This window comes from Poecilia mexicana, unplaced genomic scaffold (assembly GCF_051168715.1).
Source record: "Poecilia mexicana isolate PSO_F unplaced genomic scaffold, ASM5116871v1 scaffold_6, whole genome shotgun sequence".
Classification (NCBI taxonomy): domain Eukaryota; kingdom Metazoa; phylum Chordata; class Actinopteri; order Cyprinodontiformes; family Poeciliidae; genus Poecilia; species Poecilia mexicana.
Window position 1 is genome coordinate 1569901 of NW_028263375.1, and position 22063 is coordinate 1591963.

General features: G+C 40.0%; 1 protein-coding gene and 1 long non-coding RNA gene across 4 annotated transcripts in view; both read left to right on the top strand.

The window, feature by feature from the left end:
* The window catches only part of LOC106917549 (TGF-beta receptor type-2-like), a 31053-nt gene extending 22668 nt beyond the window's left edge, over positions 1 to 8385 (top strand). For both annotated transcript variants that reach the window (XM_014986612.2, XM_014986603.2), the window contains exons 7-10: positions 552 to 689; positions 1542 to 1683; positions 6214 to 6326; positions 7269 to 8385. In XM_014986612.2, coding sequence (XP_014842098.2) covers positions 552 to 689; positions 1542 to 1683; positions 6214 to 6326; positions 7269 to 7526 — 651 coding nt within the window. In that variant the 3' untranslated portion in view covers positions 7527 to 8385. The remainder of the gene's footprint in view (positions 1 to 551; positions 690 to 1541; positions 1684 to 6213; positions 6327 to 7268) is intronic.
* A 4211-nt stretch (positions 8386 to 12596) lies between these two features.
* Positions 12597 to 17011, top strand: LOC148158505 (uncharacterized). Of its 2 annotated transcripts, XR_015762980.1 has the most exons (5): positions 12597 to 13729; positions 13887 to 13930; positions 14719 to 14812; positions 15377 to 15532; positions 16314 to 17011. It is a non-coding gene; the product is annotated as an uncharacterized LOC148158505 (long non-coding RNA). The 2 variants fall into 2 exon arrangements; XR_015762981.1 differs by lacking the exon at positions 13887 to 13930 and having other exon boundaries at positions 12602 to 13729.
* Positions 17012 to 22063: the final 5052 nt, after the last annotated feature.

The following is a 22063-nucleotide window of genomic DNA, read 5'->3' on the forward strand; positions in this document are numbered from 1 at the left end:
TGTCTCTCATCTCCTGCCCTAAAGCTTTTTGTTGTGTTGCAGACCACACCACCATTATTCTGCAGGGGAATCTAGAGTGAACTTTTAGGGGTTTTCCCAATGGTTAGCACACAAAAGACATCTAAGTAAAAAAGCTATCCATTTAAGAGACTGTTTCTGGGTAGATTTTAGACTATCCACTCACTGTCTACTTTATTACCCACACCTTACTAGGGTGGGTTGAATTGATTTTTGCCCTCAGAACTACCTCAGTTTCTCATGGCAGATTCAACAAGGTGTGGAAAACATTCCTTTAGATATTTTGATTCATGTTGACATAAAATCCCACAGTTGCTGCAGATTTGCTGGCTGCACATCCACAAAGTCTAAAGGTGTTCTGCTGGATTAAGATCTGGTTATTATGGAAACCATTTGAGCCCAGTGAACTCATTGTCAACCTAAGTTCAGTTTGCCTATTATACTTTTGCCATTTGCTTTGTGGTTATTTGCTGTTGTGGATGGTTGTTTTGAAATCGGTTGAGTTTTGACCTCAGCTGCTGTTGGACCAACAGGTGCCCATAGTTCACAGAGACCTGAAGAGCTCCAACGTGCTGGTGAAGAACGATCTGACCTGCTGCATATGTGACTTTGGCCTGGCGCTCTGTCTGGACAGCAGCTTGTCAGTGGATGATCTCGCGAACAGTGGTCAGGTCAGTCTCTCACTTACACAGTTACACAACACTTCTGATAAACGATGATGTGACCAAGCAATGCAATACAAAACACATGCATTATGAGAAAAATTACATTAATTAAAATTAAGAACCTAATTTAATGTTTAATAAGGCTCAATTGTCCCAGAGCTACATTGATTACATATCTTTGCTCCTCATTTTTGTTTTTTTATATGTCAAGTCAAGTTTACTTGCATAGCACATTTCAGCAATAAGGCAATTCAAAGTGATTTCCATCCAGGCCTGTCAAGACAACAAATTTTACTAGACGATAAATTGTCCCAGAAGTTATCGCGATAAACAATAATATTGCTGCTTTGGGACAAAGGCATAATAATGCCTTTACCATTATTATATGGTAAAGGCATCTTTGAGAATAAAAAATAATTCATCTTTTTTTATTCTCAAAGATTAATAAACTTTAAATTGTAATGAACTGGAAGACATTTTAAATATAAAAAAAAACAGACAAAAACAAATAAAATTAATTATTAGTCTTTGTAAACAAAATTGTCCTTCAAAGAAAGGGCAGGTTGAAACCAAAGCACCGAGCTGGAGACTTTTGTCATCCAGTTTTTGGCAGAAAGAGAAAAACGATAAATCATGCAAATGAAAATTATGGAACTAATTTATCATGAAATTAATTGATTTATTGTTTTCTGTGACAGGCCTATTTCCTTCATACAAACACAATACAATAACCAACTATGAAACAAGCAGTAAACAGTACAGTTTATCAAATGCCATCAACAAAATCATTAAGCAAATCTAATATATTGATATTTGAGTGCAGATGTGAGTGAACAGTTTTTGAAGTGTGACTTGTAGGTGGGTACGGCGCGCTACATGGCCCCAGAGGTCCTGGAGGCCCGGCTCAATCTGGAGAACATCGAGTCCTTCAAGCAGACCGACATTTACTCCATGGCTCTGGTCCTGTGGGAAATGACATCAAGATGCGAAACCATAGGAGGTGAGTGTGCATGTGGGAAAACTTAATGCTGCTTGAAGAAGCAACGCAAGTCAGTTGAATCAATGGTTTGCCTACAATCCCATGTCTCGATTTGATTAAAGTGAACTCTGGTGCAGTTAGAATACATATGTGAATGTCAAGTGCACCAGAGACTGCTCCAAAGGCAGGAAGCTCAGTATAGCACAGGGCATTCTGGGTAAATCCAACCAAAAGAAAAGCACGAGCTTAACACTAGCAAGAGAAATGTCTCATGGTCTTTTACCAAAGACGAATGAGAAATATTACAAACTCTAAAATCTGACACCACTCCATTTTTATTTACATTTGGTGAAGAAGGGCGTTGTGCTCACATCTTCTTCAGAGGTTTTTTGTTCTTTCCTTAAGTATTTATTGGTAGATTACCACCACCTCCATTAGGATCATTTGAGAGAAAGTGAACAGCAGCAGCTGAATATGTTAACAAATGTTGCAATTTTGGCCTCAATCGAACCAAATCTCAGACTTTCAGGTGTGAAAACACCCATATATTTAAAGGCATTTTCATTCCACCAAGTTTTTGGTCAGAAATTATACACAGGCATCTCGTAAAAGATAACTAAGCAAAGTACAAGTGTATCATTTTGGGGAAAATGCTCCCGGAGAGAACTTGTGCATGCATGAGGAGAACATGCAAACTCCATTAAGGTCCACTGGCTGAGGAATAAACACTTCCTGCTCTTTCTATTATTAAAGCATTGTTTCTCTGTCTGTCGTGAGGTGAAAATGATCAGACAGTGATCTGCACTTTCTTCCACATTGCCTTCCAGTCTGTCTTTTTGTACTTTAACATGGTGTGTATTCCTCACTCCCTTTTACTCCACCCCTACATAATGACAGAAGAAAATCCTGGAACTCTTTCCTCTCCTGTAATACTGGGACAAGTAAACTACTCTAATGAACTGCTGTTTTGGAAAAAACTGACGAATGACTACTTGTGTTTACTGTGGTTGTTTCTACTACCACTGAGGATATATACACTAATCTTTTGTGAAACTTTTATTGATTTATGCGCTGAACTGGTTAGTTTTGCTTTATTTGTGGTTTGTTTTGTTTTGAGAAGGTGTGGGAGAGGTTATGTATGTATGTGTTCTGAAACAACAAAATTTTAATAACATAAACAAAAAAGAATAAGAACTTAGCAACACCATAGCCAAATGTAGGCTAAGGCAAACTAAAGCTTCTCCAGTCAGAGAGAACATTGCAGACATGGTGCAGACAGAAGACTGCTCCACTGTTTCCTGTTATTCAGGGGACGAGGGGACTCTGGTGGACTTTCTGTCAGTCTGTACCTTAACCTCAGCTCCAGGTTAGCAGCAACAATGTGAGGAATGACTGATATGAGAGGAAGACAATCTAGACTCTGTTGTTGACCTTCCTTGGACTGAAAATCATGAAGGGAGAGCTGCAGCCGCTACTGCACTAGTTTCACCTGGCTGCAAAAGTCTGTGACCAGAGCGTCTGTATGAGGCTGAGAAAATAGATTATGTTTTTTTTTATACATATTGAAGGGTGTGCACATTTCCTTATATGGTTGTAACACAAAGTTTGTTTACAGTGCTATCGATTATACTACAGTTCCTGACACAGTTCTGCACATTTTAGTACACAGGCCTAGAGAATAGTTTACAGACACGTCACTGAAATATATTAAAAAAGAGATCATAAGGACATTTTTGAAGCTAACTTGACATAACTTACTTCATATCAATTTTATAAGAGAGACCTGAACTTATTAATAGAAGGATCTAAAGCTGCACTGTGCAACCTTGATATATATAAAAAAGTTTTTACATACTTTTTAAAATTATTATTGAGAGATGGATCTTGTCACGTTGTCTCTTACTGCCATGACATGAACAAATGTGGAAAAAACATAATTGCGCAGAATTTGGAGACTTAATGGCAACTCTTAGGACGTTGGCATTACATTCTTCTGACTATCATTACCAGTAGTTTTAACTTATTCTAAATTGAAGAACAGAGAACTCATTTGATGGTGAGATGATCTGGTTTTTATGTGATGTCATGTTCAGATTTTCCTAGCAGAAATATTTTTGCCTCGCTCTGATTTTCAAAAAATATCCTCAGTTAAGTCAAATGCAGATACAGTTACATACACGAAGGTTTGATCGTTTTCCTTCTGCTGTGTACAAGCTAGATGGTTGTTTTCTTGTTTTCTGTGTGTTTCTGTCTTCGTGTTCTTTTTAGATACATTAGAATATACATATTCATAAGTAATAGACAGTCACCCTCAACTTGCCCTACTTCCATATCTTCAACAAGTGTTCAAGTCAATTTGTGGGTTTCTGCATAGCAAACACAGGGCACAGAATAGTAGACTGTATTAAAACCCTCCTCTGGCATTGCTGTTGTTGTCTGTTATATTGTATGCCTCAAGTATCTCCAAACATTCGATTTACATGCCCAAAATTAGTTTGCAGGGTGCGGCAGAGCCTGGATGGTGAATCTGAGCTGAGGCATGTGGGTTAAATGAAGCATGATGAAGAGCTCTGACTGTGCCAAGGATGAGTATTTTAGTTTAAGGAAGTGGAATTCTGCCATATTCTGCTGCCTAAAATATGGATTTCATGTCCTGTCCAGCAGGAGGAGGAGTGTCTTAACTCTGTCACTCATCTCATGTACACACTGCTAAATCTAAATGTGCTAAAGGCCAAGAAACAATTTACTGTCACTGGAAATCTGTTGATCCATTGTCATCAGTGGCTATTCTAACTAGCCTGAGCAGTCACAGCAGCCTCTGCTGGCTACAGCATAGCAGGGAGCAAGCGCGGCACCTCATGGAGGGTGATAGACAGCGCTAAGACCCGCCTCCTGACTCTGATTGGTTGTTTCTAGTTGGCACTGGGAGAAGACAGATGAGCTCCGGTTTTTTTTCCCAGATTATCTGTCTCATAACAAACTATGATCACAAGGTAGAGTTTCAACAAATATGTAAAAAAAAAAAAAGTTATGTCACATACTGCATCTTTAAAGCTGTTTTAATGATTTTGATTAATCTTTTTTTTTTTTTTTAAAGTGAGCGTTTTTCCCCAGATACAAATTAAAACAATCACAAATTCCCAGGAGTTTATTTATGAGCAACAGCTTTTATGCGCTGATTTTGGAATGCAGTGTTATAATCCTGTTTTATAATCCCAGAGCACAGCTCACCTTTCCACTCACTGCACCTGCATTTTACACGTTTGTGTTCAACGTAGGGCGACTCTGTCAGTTATTAAATGTAGTCGCTGTGACACAATCACTGGTCACAGTTTTATTCCTGAAAATCAAAGCTTTTCTTTTCGTCTCGGGAATCTCTTTGTGTTGAGAACAGGTGGAAGATTGAAGTCTTGGTGATGGAACCGATGTGAAAGGAGAGGGAGAGGTCGAAAAGGTTTCTCCTTTGTGCTGCACGATGAATGCTGTGCAGAAGACTGTGTGGTGTCCCTACCTGCTGCACAGCGGGAAACACGAGCACACCACCAGCTCTGGCGTAGATAACCTCCAGGGAAAGAATCCGGGCCAGCCCGGGTGGGTCCAGCTTTTACACACTGAAAGTGAAGGAAGATCCACATTTTAAAAGTATGAAGCAGAGGCTTGCAGAGACAGCGTTTCTGCATGGAGCTCTGATCCACTTCCTGAATGAAGGTCCAGATCAAATTTCAACCCTTCCTGCAGCTGGGAGAGACACAGATAATGGTGTGAAGGAAAGCTGCTGCCAGATTTCACATTCACAGATCCAGTTTTAGATTGTAATCAGTAGTCAATCTACATGAAGATAGAGGCTGGATAGAGGCTGGAAAAGCTTCTATGGGATCATTGTGAATCTTCAGCATCGTGTCCCAGCTGTGAGCTTTATGGAACATTCTGTTTGGAGCTGAGAACAGCCTGCAACTGCTGCGCTTTCAGTCCACTGAGGTCTGGATTCAGGCCTGGAAATTCATGTTTCATACTTTCAAATTAAAAGTTTATTTATTTATTTATTTGTGTATTTATTTATTTATTCATTTATTTTTACCATAACCAAATCTTCAACAAAAACAGAAAATAATAATAATAATAATAATAATAATAATAATAATAATAATAATAATAATAATAACATGAGAAGCTGTGGTTTGATGATTTGATGAATTACTTTTCAGCAGGAGTGAATTTGTAGTTTTGAAGGAAGTGCCATAGTGAGGCGTTTCCCCTCATAAGGCAGGACGAACCGCATGTCTCCACAGTCAGCATTATTGTAGCCAGGCTGGAAACGACCACCAGGCCTTTTCACTCTTACTCATCATAGAAACTCCAATGTTAATCTTTTTTTCTTCATCAGCCCGTGTGTTTCCAGTTATTGTTCAAGTATGCATTCAATAAATAACAATGCAGAAGTGCTGCAGATTGAAGGATGGTTCTTTTTTTTTCCTGCCTCCTGCTCAGAACAACACCTCTCCCCTGGTTTGATCCCTTGTTTGCGTTTTTGTTTTGTTTTTTGTTTCCCAGACGTGAAGGACTATGAGCCAGCATTCGGATCCAAGGTGCGACAGCACCCCTATGTGGAGAACATGAAGGACAGCGACAGACCCGACATCCCCGACAGCTGGCTCCGGCATCAGGTCAGATTTAGAGATTTAAATCAAAAGTTAAAACCACAACAGCCGATAGAAAATACCTTTAAAATAAACAATGCAAGAGCACAAAGCAAAATCTAATGTAAATAAATGTGGATGAACACTGAGGTAAATGCTGCATGTTTCAGAATTGAATGTGTGTCTTTATAAACAGCGCCGAGAAAAATGTTTTTTTCTTTGCATGTCTTCTGATTTTATTTATTTATTTATTTATTTATTTATTTATTTATTTATTTATTTATTTATTTATTTTGTTCCTTACTTATTTTAGACCATCAATACATTTTTAGGTAAGGTTAAAAATAATCTGAGTAAATACAAAAAGTTATTTTTAAATGATGATTTAATTCATTAAGACAGTGTGGCGTTCAGTCAGTCATCATGTCAAGAGCTTTGACAGAAATTCAACTGCAGTACTCCCTGTCTTACCTTAAGAGGGCAGCACTAAGAATTAAACAAATTTACATGAAAAGTAGAACAGAACCAGTTTGAACAGAAACATAAAGATATCATCCCTAATGACAGATTCAGGCAGTTTTCTGCAGTAAGAACAGGTTGATTTAGGGCCGTGACGTCTAAACTCTTTGCAACATGAGTCCGAATCCCAAAGTACTCAGGAGCCATGTTGATTTTCCAACTTAAAATGCAAAGTGGCATGTCTAACTTTCTAGACACTGGAGGACCAAATTTGTACCATTCTTGAACTGCACTCAGTGGCCGCACAAAATTCTTCTGAAAGCCAGAAATTGTCCCCGGGCCACACTTTGGACACCCCTGATTTAGAGTTCAGTTATGCTGAAAGATCTGGCAATGAGTTGCTCAGAAGCTGCACACTTCTCTGGTTTAATGGCCATTTGTTCTGTAATGAAACAGGGAACGGAGAAAGGAAGAGGTTCTCAGATCTGTGCTCTACGTCTCCCTCTGCAGGGCATTTTGGCTGTCTGCACCACGATCAAGGAATGCTGGGACCACGACCCAGAGGCCCGTCTCACGGCCCACTGCGTGGCCACGCGCCTTGCTGAGATCGAGGAGGAGCTAGACAAGCTGTCGAGCCGCAGCTCCTCGGCTGAGAAGATCCGATATGAGGTGCACATCCCCGTCGCCATGGAGATCCCAGAGAAGGAGGTGAAGATCTTCGAAATCCAGAACATCATAGCTGCGGACTGCTCTGTGAGTGACAAGTGAGGCGGGGATCTGCAGGCTCCTTCAGGGGCCTTCCAGTTGGTCCAGGTTAACACGATGATGACGGTGGTGGTGATGAAGAGCTGAGCTCTGGTGGGACAGCTAGAGTCTGAGACACCGTGTTGTGCTCAGCTTTGACTCAGCCCTGGTGAACATTATGGCTTTCATGGCTTCTAGAATGTTACAACATGTTGAAAAGGTGCAGATCCAAAGAATAAAGTAAAATAAAATAAAATAAAATAAAGTAAAATAAAATAAAATAAAATAAAATAAAATAAAAATAATAAATAACAAAAATGCCAATTTCTCAGGAGAATGCAGAGCTTGACAGGCTTTTCTCTGCATGATAAACAGGCCAGTTTGAATTGAACCAAACAGGTTTTACATGCATTTCGTCATGATCTTCTTCTGCATTACAGATAACAGTCATTTCCAATCGTTTATGTATATATTTTTTTCATTAATGTGCCGTAAAGTACATTTTCAGTGTGAACTTTGAATACCAAAGAAGTGACCTTACCACTGTTCAGTGTCTGTACCAGCAGGTTGATCAGTAGAACAGGTATATATTTGTGTCTTTCTGTTTGAATGTACTTTGTAGTGTTTGTAATTACTTACATGTTGGGCTTTTGTTCTAGACAATAAAAAGCCCACTGTGCATAGGAGACAGTAAATCTGCATAAATAGCAGCAAAAAGGGAAAATCATTTTATTTTCTTTTATTTTATTTTTTGCAACTTTTCAGGATGCATGTTTTAAAATAGTGTATGTTTTCATAAACATGCATTGTCAAATAATTTTTACCCTGTACGTCACATGCAAGATAGTATAAATCATGTATGAATTAAATATATTTACATATACGTCTCTGGTTCTGTGTTTTTCTTTTATTCATCATTATCATTATTTAAGCTCGCATTAAAAAAACCTGTTGACTGGCCTTTTTCTCATGAGGTAACAGTGTGAGAATGACCTATGTCATGCAAAATCCGCCCTTCAATTTCAATTGCATATTGATGATTCCCTCGTGGATAAATGGTTTCTAAACAACAAAAACCTAAACGCAGAAGTCGGAACATTGAAAATCTATGTCCAGTTCAGTGATGTGGCCCTGGATGAAGCAGGGAGCTTATTTAACTCTTTCTAGGTAAAAGTGAACTCAAACAGTTAAAAGCTTGTTTCCTATTAGATGAGATCCATTTTGAAAACTGAAAAAACATGGTTTCTTAATCCCCGACGTGAAAAGGGTGCCTGAAGTTGTAAGATATTTGAGCAAAAGTCACTGAGAAATGACTGATTTGTCTTTTTTTGTCTTTGTCTTTGAAAGAAAAAATCTGGTCCTCCAGAAATGCTTAAAGTACGAACATCCAGCCTGGATGGTGACCAGGAAGAGGATGAAGCCAGGCACAGTGTACAAAGCCTGAGAAGAGCAAGGAGCTCTGGACCAGTTTGATGAAAGTCACACCATGATAAATGATCCAAACCGGTCATAAACAGATAAATGAAGCTTTCAATTTTAAACCATTGCAGTTATCAGCTCAAACCACAACAATGAGCCCTCTTTGGTGGAATAAGACTGCTTTGGCATCAGCTGAACAGTTTGGCTTTTACTAAACATGCAGTAAACAGTTGAAAGCTCTGTGTTCCCTTTTATATGTTATACTATGAAAACACTGTGTGCTCGTAAAAAAAGAGAAGAATTTGCATTCAAAGTATTAGATAAATAATAAAAGACATAAATTTCTACAAAGGTCCATGTGATCACAGCTTGCTGAGAAAAGACTTGTGCATTGTTTGCTAAATCCTTCTTTAAGACTTGAATTAGAAACCCGGTCCTTCAGAACCGGGTGAAGAACGAACATCCAGCCTGGTGAACAGAGCAGGTTCAGTGGACCAAACCCTGGGAATACACACAACTCCAGTGCAGTCAGTGTTCAGAGTGTTAGCCTGAACTAGCTGTGCTAGTGCTTGAACTTTTATGAAGCTAGCAAACTTTAACCAAACTGTAAAAACAAGGAAAATACAAAAGATTCCCAAACATAAAATGCAGCAGGTGAAAATGTTTTTTTTAACTAGCTTGGGTGTTAAAATACCTCAGATGTGTCACAGTAAAGAGAAATGTTATCAATATGAGAAACTACAAGAGCAACTAATTCCTGTCTGTGCAACAGCCAAACAGGTGACATGCCTTCAACACAGCCAGAGATGTTCAACTCATTTCTCTAAGTCAGACTCAAGTCTTTTGAACCAAATCAGAGCCAAGTCTCAAGTAATGAAATAAACGTTTTTTCATCAAATTCATGATGTCCAGCCTGCATTGTTATGGGCTATAGGCTATAAGCTATAAGTTATTGGGCTTATTCCAACTTGTACAGTTTCTCTGGTTCATACAAGGCTTGACCTCATGGACGCTGTTCTTCCATGGACAATAGACTGTTGTTTTGATAGTCAAAAAGGAGTCAAATATGTTTACAGATCTATCCCTGTTTTCTTAAATAAGATCTAATTTAATGTCATGATGTCATTTTTAAGTTTGTCTACACAAATATTTGGAAATATGGTAATGTAATCATTTTGAATGACATATTATAGATTGTCTTCCAACAACATTGTGTGTTTAATACCAGTGAAGAAACCTTTAAAGGTATGTTATGATGAACCTATCAGACTAAAAAAAATTATATGAATTAACTTTGATTCAATATAAAATCAACACAAATGTGCATGTAGATCCAAATTCAGATGATGGTTGAATCAATATTGATATAATGTCAGTTACGGTTGATTCAACATGTAGTTACCCAGCCAGCATGCATAGGTGGGCCCCACTTGGGTTTGATGTGGGCTACATGGGTTATGAGTGGGCATGGGTTTTATCTGGGCTAACTGTATGGGACCGATATGGTAACCTAAAATGGGACCCACTTGGGCTGGCCCATTAGGGCTAAACATATGGGCCCCATTCAGCATTAATGTGGGCTAACTGTGAATGGGGCAGAAGTGGGCAACACTATGTGGGGCCCATGTAGTTCCAGTATCACGGGCCCAACATGGGAAACCCATGTGGGCTGACCATATTGAACCCACATGAGATAAGTATGGGCTGACCGTACATGGGTTGGACCTGGGCATGCGTATGTAGGCCCCATACCTTTTTTATGTGGGCTAACTGGGGATGGGGCAGAAGTGGGCAACACTATGTGGGGCCCATGTAGTTTCAGTATCATGGGCCCAACATGGGAAACCCATGTGGGCTGACCATATTGAACCCACATGAGATAAGTATGGGCTGACCGTACATGGGTTGGACCTGGGCATGCGTATGTAGGCCCCATACCATTTTTATGTGGGCTAACTGGGGATGGGGCAGAAGTGGGCAACACTATGTGGGGCCCATGTAGTTCCAGTATCACGGGCCCAACATGGGAAGCCCATGTGGGCTGACCACATTGAACCCACATGAGATAAGTATGAGCTGACCGTACATGGGTTGGACCTGGGCATGCGTATGTAGGCCCCATTGCTTTTTTATGTGGGCTAACTGGGGATGGGGCAGAAGTGGGCAACACTATGTGGGGCCCATGTAGTTCCAGTATCATGGGCCCAACATGGGAAACCCATGTGGGCTGACCACATTGAACCCACATGAGATAAGTATGGGCTGACCGTACATGGGTTGGACCTGGGCATGCGTATGTAGGCCCCATTCCTTTTTCATGTGGGCTAAGTGGGGATGGGGCAGAAGTGGGCAACAATATGTGGGGCCCATGTAGTTTCAGTATCACGGGCCCAACATGGGAAGCCCATGTGGGCTGACCACATTGAACCCACATGAGATAAGTATGGGCTGACCGTACATGGGTTGGACCTGGGCATGCGTATGTAGGCCCCATTCCTTTTTTATGTGGGCTAACTGGGGATGGGGCAGAAGTGGGCAACAATATGTGGGGCCCATGTAGTTCCAGTATCATGGGCCCAACATGGGAAACCCATGTGGGCTGACCACATTGAACCCACATGTGATAAGTATGGGCTGACCGTACATGGGTTGGACCTGGGCATGCGTATGTAGGCCCCATTCCTTTTTTATGTGGGCTAACTGGGGATGGGGCAGAAGTGGGCAACACTATGTGGGGCCCATGTAGTTCCAGTATCATGGGCCCAACATGGGAAACCCATGTGGGCTGACCACATTGAACCCACATGTGATAAGTATGGGCTGACCGTACATGGGTTGGACCTGGGCATGCGTATGTAGGCCCCATTCCTTTTTTATGTGGGCTATCTGGGAATGGGGCAGAAGTGGGCAACACTATGTGGGGCCCATGTAGTTTCCGTATCATGGGCCCAACATGGGAAGTCTATGTTGGTTGACCGCATAGAACCCAGATAAGCATGGGCTGACCGTACATGGGTTGGACCTGGGCAGGAAAATGTAGACCCTAATCCTTTTTTTATGTGGGCTAACTGGGGATTGGGCAGAAATGGGCAACACTATGTGGGACCCACATGGGCTGACTGCATTGAACCCACATGACATAAGCACGGGCTGACTGTACATGGGTTGGGCCTGGGCATACATATGTAGGCCCCATTCCATTTTTATGTGGGCTAACTGGGGATGGGGCAAAAATGGGCAACACTATGTGGGGCCCATGTAGTTTCAGTATCATGGGCCCAACATGGGAAGCCCATGTGGGCTGACCACATTGAACCCACATGAGATAAGTATGGGCTGACCGTACATGGGTTGGACCTGGGCATGCGTATGTAGGCCCCATTGCTTTTTTATGTGGGCTAACTAGGGATGGGGCAGAAGTGGGCAACACTATGTGGGGCCCATGTAGTTCCAGTATCATGGGCCCAACATGGGAAACCCATGTGGGCTGACCACATTGAACCCACATGACACAAGCATGGGCTGACCATACATGGGTTAGACCTGGGTAGGAAAATGTAGACCTTAATCCTTTTTCATGTGGGGTAATGGGATTTTTTTTTTTTAATCTGATTAGACAATGTGGTTACCCTGTCACTTTTAAACTTTTCACTATATGTCAAAAGCAAAAGCTGCAAGAGCAAGATTATAAAAACTTTTAAAAAAATTATGAGATGTCAGATTGATGGCCTTTAGCTAAGGAAATTGTTACTCAGTTGGCCTGTATTGGAGCTGATAAAAGGTAAATTGTTGAAGCAATTGTATAAGCTTTCTACAAAATTAAAAGCTCTCCTTGGATGGTTACCTCATCTTGGAGGTCATAAAGAGGTATTGTATTTGAACCATGCTCACTACATGATTTCTTTGTCTGGCTCATTTACTAACACCGACATTACACTAGGCTTCCAGAAGACCAAAATATGTTTCAATGCTTTATTTTTTAAACCAGTTCAGTATTGTCCAAGCTACACTTTGAAGTCCTAGCATTTTTTTCTTTTTATTATTTTACACTAGAACAGTCCAGATGTCCTAACATTTTTGTGACATTATCTGTTTTAAATATGCATAATCTTCTGCTGCTCAGAGTGGTTCAGAGTGGACTTTTGTCCTTGCTTCTTTTTTTAAATGTAATTTAATTTTATTTTATTATCAATTGGATGTTCAGACCTCCAAGTGTTCATTGCAGCTTTTTCAAAGAAGGACTTAATTCTTATTTGGAGAAATAGTTCAGATCAGATCATCGTGAAAAATATTACAAAATGTTTAGAAAATGAATTCAAACAAAACTCAAGTGAGAAAGACAAGAGTAAAATTTTTAGCATCTGTTTTTTCATCTGTAAACATTTTCCAAGTTGTCAGCATAAATAAAATAAAAAAACTAAACATTTCTATTTATGATTATTTTTATATCTTTTAATCTTTTTTCAATAATCTTTTTAACCTTTTTGTTCATTTTTTCTCTGGCACCGTTGCCAATAAAGGTTGGTGAATTGAAGTAGACACTTTACACATCCACTAAAGAAAGTAGTTCCAAAACACATTTGAATAAGGACGACTATATTTATTTATTTTTATTGAGAAAATTTGTGAGTGCTACATCGGTTTTACATTTGTTAAACCGATGTATTACTCTCAAAATTAATCTCGTGTTTCTTGGAGAACGTACAATTGTTAACGGCGGATGGATATGCGGTTTCAAAATCAAACGTAGTCCCATCAGTCCGTTGGCGTGGAGTCTGCAGGTTCGCTGGCCTTCTACTAAAGAATCTGTAAGTACACTTCTGTCTGTTTTGTCTGTGTCAAATTTTAGGGAGAGATTTTAAATCGTTAGTTAAAACATTTGTTGCTCGTAATGGTTCGGATGACCGGAGTACCCCGAAAGACCTTATTAGTTGTTTCTTCTTTTTTTGTTTGTTTTTCTTTTAGGTGATTTTTTTAACACACACAATAAGTCATCTGCCATTATTGAGGTAAGAATATTTGGATGCAGAGCGATTTCAAACTGTTCTGGGCCAGATCATTTTCAAATACGCTGCGGCGCCATTCACCGGTAAATTTGAGCGCCAACGCGGCAGAATAAAATCGGTTCACTAATGAATCTACGTTGCTAGCGGAGGTTGCTTTTAAAGTACCTTGACACGATAAAACCACTTACATTATTTATAAAGAGTAACTACTTCGCTTTCATTCTGTGTACATGGGTTTTTAACAATCTTTCTCGCAGCCAATTAAGCCAGCATGCATAGCTGGGATCCATTAATTGTGCATTTTTAATTATTATTATTTTTTTTTTTTCATGAAACTGCATTGAATCGTGTCGTTGTGGACTAGATAGGTAATGATGAATGGGCATGGGTTTTGTCTGGGCTAACTACACGAGGCCCATATGTTTAACCTAAAATGGGACCCATATTGTCAGCCCATTTGGGCTAAATGTAGACTGTATTCAGCATTATTGTGGGCTAACTGAGAATGGGACAGAAATGGGCAACACGAAATGGGGCCCATGTGGTTTCAGTATATTTGGCATAAAAGCTTTTTTGTAAATAGAATGAAGGCATAGTAGTAAATATTTTAAAATCATGTTTGTTTTATTGTGTAAGTGACATTTTAAAGCGTTTTATTCTGTCATCGTTTGACTGCAAAAAACATGACAAGTGGGTGTTTAGGTCTCAACTAGCCATTTGTTTGGTCAATGCAAATGGGAGCTTTAGATTTACCAATGTTTTAATACTTTTTAAAAATTTATTTTCTACAGACTACTATGGAGAAGCGTGAAGAAGGCTTGCAAGGGCAGAAGTGACATCAGATCTTCAAACAGATAATGATATTCCAGAAAAGCGACGTAGAAGGTAACGTGGAACAGGGACTTCTGTAACACACAACTGTAGATCAGTGGTTCTTAACCTGGGTTCGATCGAACCCCAGGGGTTCGGCGGAGCCTCTGCCGCGGAGGGAAAAAACTTGTGTAAAGTCGTGATGCGCCGCTTTGCCATCATTTGCTGCGGAGGATCACGTTACATTGCTTAGCCAATCAGTGCTGCGGAGGAGCGCAGGGATGGGGCAAGGAGGGGGGAAGCGGGGTTCGGTGAATGCGCATATGAAACTGGGGGGTTCGGTACCTCAAAAAAGGTTAAGAACCACTGCTCTAGATCTTCTGTCTCCCTGGTTGTCATTTGAGCTGCTCTCAGTTCTTTTACCCATTTGGTTCTCCTTGCTTTACTTTTTCCTTCTAATCCTTCAAAATTTATTGACTTAAATTGATACAGACATTAACAATTGGCATTTTGTCCATGTATAAAAGTAAGCTTATAAGCTATATATGTGTGAAACAATAACAAATCAATTAATAAAAACTAAATGTATCATGCGTCCTGATTTTAAAATGTTGTCCTGTAATTGTCATTATACTTAAGGTTGTCATGGTTGCAGAAATTGGAGGAGGGTCCTTAGATGATGCAGTACAACAAGCTGTGCGATTCCTCATGTCCCCTGAATTGGCCCTCCAGTTCAACCTGTTTGGCCGACATAGGAAACAAGTTCCGGGACCTGCGTCTCTGATGTTTTGTATGGTAAAGATCAGTTTTTATATTCACTTTTTTTCTTGAACATTTGTTAATTTTGGTTGTCTTATGCCTTTTGTTCATTTTTAGTAATCTTTTTTTTTTTTTTAGATTAAAAACTGAGACTTCAATTTTTGGTTTAATTCACATAGTATTCTTTCACTGTGCTCTCAAGAACTTAAAGATTTGATTGCTGACAAAATTTGAAGGTAATATTGTTTGCATTTCAAACAGTATTAACAAAATATACAAGACCATGATAGAACCTTTATGTCAGTAGTTGATTTATATACATTAATATATTTTAAATTTACAATAAGAATATAGTGTGTGTACTAGGGATGCTCCGATCAGGTTTTTTGCTTCCAATTCTGATACCGATCACCCATGGGGCCCATCGCTGCCGATCGTCTGGATTGGCTGTTATTTTTTCACTTTAGGTATAAATGATAACATGTTATCTGGCAAAATTAAAAAGTGCGCAGTGTGACGGAAAGAGTAGATCAGCTGCACATGCAGGCTGCGAATGAGATACAGGTGATCTGCAACAAGAGGCCGTGATCAGCGATCACCAATCAAACACATTTTCACGGAAATTAACCGCTTATGATTGCTGATCGATCTGCACACCTCTATCTACATAATAATAATGACTCGAGAGTGCTTTGATTTTGGCAGATCCCTGCAAGCATTTCTGCCCCTTGAAGGGGAAGAGATGCACATTTCATTAATGTTACATTGTACTAAAAGTAAAACACTAATGCAATTTCTACCTTTGCTTGTTTTTTAGGTGCACTTAAAAGAAATGGATCCATCCACGGAATCACACAAAGATACGGAAAAGGCACTCGAAGTGGGTTACTGGAGCCCCGGACAGAGGTGGAAATAGAAAAGTTAGAGCGACTAGGGAGGCAGCCAGCTCAGACTCAGGTGGGCAGGTTCCAAGATGGACAGTTACAATGATGTATGAGAGCTTTCAAGTGTGGCATATAGGTTATTAAAAATATTTGACAAAAATGTAGTGTGAAAGAGCTATGTAAGTGTGTGTGTGTTGATATATATTTATATGTATTTATATATAGATGTACAGATCTATATAGTTGCATATCTAGATATAGATCTATATACATGTATGTATCTATACATATTTACATAACTAGATGCATAGTTATCTAGATAACGAGATGTAGAAATATAACTATCTAGATATATAGATCTATATATATAGAGATAAATATATATTTACATAGCTAGAAATCTAGTTACATAGATAATTATATATCTACATATAGATCTATGTTTATACATTTGTTATATTAAACTAGTTTCTGTTATTTTCAAATCTGCAATATGAATAATTTTGTAGATTTCTTTTACCAGTGCATTTCTTGTGGCATCATTTGCTCTGTGTTAATAAAGCTCTTATAATTGACGAGTTAAAAAAAACTGACAATATTTAAAATTACCAAATAAAAACCTTGACCAAAAGACATTTTTCATCTCTTTTTTTAATGCAGGTTTTGTGCTAAAGCATTTTAATACTTTGGTTTGTTGATTAAGATTGTATATCTATTAATGTAATTCACTTTCAGGTTAGGTGAGACAGACCCCATTGTTCCTACAGGAATGAGGCATCTGGGCCCCACTGAAAACCCAGTCAGCACCCATTTAAATCTACCTGGGCAAAACCATATGGGGCCACCATGGAACCCGTGGACAAACCCACTTGGTACCCGTATTCTAGCCCAGTTTAGCCCCAGTTGGGGCCCAGGTAAAAAATGAAAGCTCCCAAGTGGGGCCAAGATGGGCCTCATGTAAGGTACCCATCTGGGCCCCACTGAAAACCCAGTCAGCACCCATTTAAATCTACCTGGGTAAACCCATATGGGGCCACCATGGAACCCGTGGACAAACCCACTTGGTACCCATATTCTAGCCCAGTTTAGCCCCAGTTGGGGCCCAGGTAAAAATGAAAGCTGCCAAGTGGGGCCAAGATGGGCCTCATGTAAGGTACCCATCTGGGCCCCACTGAAAACCCAGTCAGCACCCATTTAAATCTACCTGGGCAAACCCATATGGGGCCACCATGGAACCCGTGGACAAACCCACTTGGTGCCCATATTCTAGCCCAGTTTAGCCCCAGTTGGGGCCCAGGTAAAAATGAAAGCTGCCAAGTGGGGCCAAGATGGGCCTCATGTAAGGTACCCATCTGGGCCCCACTGAAAACCCAGTCAGCACCCATTTAAATCTACCTGGGCAAACCCATATGGGGCCACCATGGAACCCGTGGACAAACCCACTTGGTACCCATATTCTAGCCCAGTTTAGCCCCAGTTGGGGCCCAGGTAAAAATGAAAGCTGCCAAGTGGGGCCAAGATGGGCCTCATGTAAGGTACCCATCTGGGCCCCACTGAAAACCCAGTCAGCACCCATTTAAATCTACCTGGGCAAACCCATATGGGGCCACCATGGAACCCGTGGACAAACCCACTTGGTACCCATATTCTAGCCCAGTTTAGCCCCAGTTGGGGCCCAGGTAAAAATGAAAGCTGCCAAGTGGGGCCAAGATGGGCCTCATGTAAGGTACCCATCTGGGCCCCACTGAAAACCCAGTCAGCACCCATTTAAATCTACCTGGGCAAACCCATATGGGGCCACCATGGAACCCGTGGACAAACCCACTTGGTGCCCATATTCTAGCCCAGTTTAGCCCCAGTTGGGGCCCAGGTAAAAATGAAAGCTGCCAAGTGGGGCCAAGATGGGCCTCATGTAAGGTACCCATCTGGGCCCCACTGAAAACCCAGTCAGCACCCATTTAAATCTACCTGGGCAAACCCATATGGGGCCACCATGGAACCCGTGGACAAACCCACTTGGTGCCCATATTCTAGCCCAGTTTAGACCCAGTTGGGGCCCAGGTAAAAATTCATGAAAGCTCCCAAGTGGGGCCCAGATGGGCCTCATGCAAGTTACCCATCTGGGCCCCACTCAAAACCCAGTCAGCAACCAATTAAATTACTTGGGCAAACCGTGTGGGGCCACCATGGAACACGCGGACAAACCCACTTGGTACCCATATTCTAGCCCAGTTTAGACCCAGTTGGGGCCCAGGTAAAAATTCATGAAAGCTCCCAAGTGGGGCCCAGATGGGCCTCATGTAAGTTACCCATGTGGGCCCCACTGAAAACCCAGTCAGCACCCATTTAAATCTACCTGGGCAAACCCATATGGGGCCACCATGGAACCCGTGGACAAACCCACTTGGTGCCCATATTCTAGCCCAGTTTAGACCCAGTTGGGGCCCAGGTAAAAATTCATGAAAGCTCCCAAGTGGGGCCCAGATGGGGCTCATGTAAGTTACCCATCTGGGTCCCACTGAAAACCCAGTCAGCACCCATTTAAATCTACCTGGGCAAACCCATGTGGGGCCACCATGGAACCCGCGGACAAACCCATTTGGGGCCCATATTGGCAGCCCTCTTTTTTCCCATATGGGGCCCACATGGGTATGCTGGCTGGGTACTAACCACTTTCAATGTCCAGCTTTAACGTGGATCCAGTGTTTCTGTGTGACTATATTGCAACGTTGATTCACTCATATTTCGCTATCTGGGATAACTTTAGAGTTTTAAAAAATATCTGCTTATTTTATTGTACTTTACTCCTCTGTAGATAAATAACTAAATATCCACAGATTCCTCATTGATCTACATGATTTTTTCTTCATGGTTTTAAATTTCCTCAATGAAATGTTTTATCTTTCTTTTCTTATTCTTAATCATTTTATCACTGATATAATTATCTGTTTTGTTAGTTTTTTTGAATGTGGTCGTTTTAAATCTGTGTCTTTAATTTTCGTCTTGTGTTTAATTACTGTAAATAATTCTTGACTCTATGAATACATTTTCCTGACTCCATGACTAACTGAACTCATATAGAGGGTAGTACAGCTACATCCTCTCCTTTCATGATGCTAACATCTATTAAAGGTCAAATTGACCATTTGTTTCTGCATATTTGTAAAAAGAGAAAGGCATATTACACAGGATGGATTAATAAGTTATGTTTTATGTTTAAGTGTCAAAAACTGTCATAGGACCTTTTCCTGGTATCTTATCTGAAGAAAAACTTGGACTAGAGCCAGATTGTTCCAAGAAAACACAATATAAGTTGTCATGATAAAACTGCTTTAATGAAAAACACATTAAGACAAGAATTTCAAAGTCATCCCAGCTAATATGTGAGCTCAAAAGAATTGTAGATAACCTGGTTTTACTTATGTCCATGAACTCTCAAAACCATTGATTCTGATTTGTTTGCAGCCCTTGAGTTCCTCGAGTTACGCTTGAAGAGTTGCCGACACTTCATATCTTATCTTATCTCTCAGTGAAAGAGGGAGAACTCTACAAAACCTAACAGGTACCAAAGCAGCAGGAGAGAATTTCAGATGAGTGTGTGTCTTCAGCAGTAATCGGTTTGTGTTAGCAGCCAGACTTTATTGCAGGTTGCAAACGACTCAAGACGGCCCAGGTCATGTTCAAGGACTTTCTTGCTCCTTAATGATTTTATATTCACAAATGTCTGATAAAGGTGAGAGGTTCCAAAAAAAAAATTTAACTCTTTGATTCTGATCAAAGGTCAGTCTAAGTGAATAGGAGGCTTTAGCAGGAGAAGGCTTAATACATATATATATATATGTACAGCTCTGGAATAAATGAAGAGCCCACTGCACTGAGCCCCATTGAAAACTTCCTGGTTATTCCACCAAATACTGATTTCTGAGTTAGAACATTAGTATTGTTGTTTCTAAATCAATGGTTCCAAAAGATTTTCTTCTGGGCTTCCCTATGGGTTACAATAATAAAAAGAAAAAAAAAATCTGCTGGGCACATATCGTTCAACCAGACATAAACCTATACACATATTTTGTTTTCAAACTCCACTGAAGTTTATTTCACACATCAGGTTGCAACAAAACAAACTACAAACCATATTTACAGTGAAACACTTTTGTGTAACTGTGTTTTTTAGTTCTGTATTGTAGAAGAGTATTCTTTGCTGTCAGTGTTATTTCAAACATATTTCTTTTTTTTTTATTTGTAACAATATTCAACTTTGCTATCATCATTACATTTTTAAAAAAGCCTATGTGCAAAATGGGGTTAAAACATGGAACAACTCCCTGAGAATTTTTTTTTTTTTTTTTCATCAGGCCCCCCCTGCATGGCACTGCAACCCCACTTAGGGGGCTCGCCCCATACTTTGGGAACCACTGTTCTAAATGAATATGAACTTGTTTTCTTTGCATTATTTGAGTTCTGAAAGCACTGGATCTTTTTCATTAATTAAACATTTCTCATTTTCTGCAAATGGAGAGATTTTATTTCTCATCAGAAATTGCTTGGAGAAATTCCAAACAATTTCTCCAAAATTGCTTAGAATTTCAGAGAGATGTTGTCGGTAGTTCATGGAATAAAAAAACAATGTTCATTTTACTCAAACATACACCTATGAAAAGTAAAGTCAGAGGAACTGATAATCTTGAGTGGTCTCTTAATTTGTTTCCAGAGCTACATATGCTGAGGGGTGCTGAAGAACTGAAGAGAACCCATGGAGAACAGGTCACAGCAGAGCGGCAGCAGAATAAACGGAACAGATTCCTGTGGGATGTTGTCATATTTTGCAGTGTGTGAAAAGATCACATGTGAAGCAGCTGACTGCCTTAAAGTTCATTTCTCCAATTTTCTTTATGTTTCACAGCATTAGCTGCATTTCCATTACCTATAAAACTGAGCAAATTGAAATTATGAAAATAAATTAATTTCATGGAAAAACACCAACTTAAAAAAAAAATTCTATGATAAAAAAGTTTTTGTGCTAGGAAGAAGTGGTTTTCAGCCATGTTGGCTAGAAATAGATGTTTTATATAAAACTGCAAAGGTAAAACTTTTTTTGCACCGTAATCCAAAGCCGGACGTTACTACTGGTGAAAACAACAAAGACCACAGTAAGTAGCAGGACGGTGAAGGTTTGTTTTAGTTTTTCCAGACAATGAGCAGCTGGCTCCATCACAGCTCTCACAGTTCAGAAAATGCTGTGTCATTCCAATCAACAACTCTTCTGTAAATTCACAGACTATAAACTCCTTCCTCAAAATGCCGCCTACAAGCTGCTCCCAAGTGGGCGGAGTTTGTTGCTCAAACGCATGAATAAGATGCCGACGTCCTCTGAGATGAGTGCTTAATTTTTAATATGTAAATATTTACGGTGTTTCCATGATTTTTAATGACCTATTGAGTGAGCAAACAAATTCACGTGACTTTAATTTAATTTTGCAACATCTCAATTGTGAAATTGTGGTTTTTTTACATCAGACAAAGATTTGTGCATATTGGTAATGGAAACACAGCTAGAGTGGAACCTGACACTGAAAGTATCGCCATAACAACAAGAAGTCATCACCCACTGAACTGAAGTTTTTCTCAGATAACATGACCTTTGGTCTCTCCCCAGTCTTCCAGACAAGGTCACCAATGGACT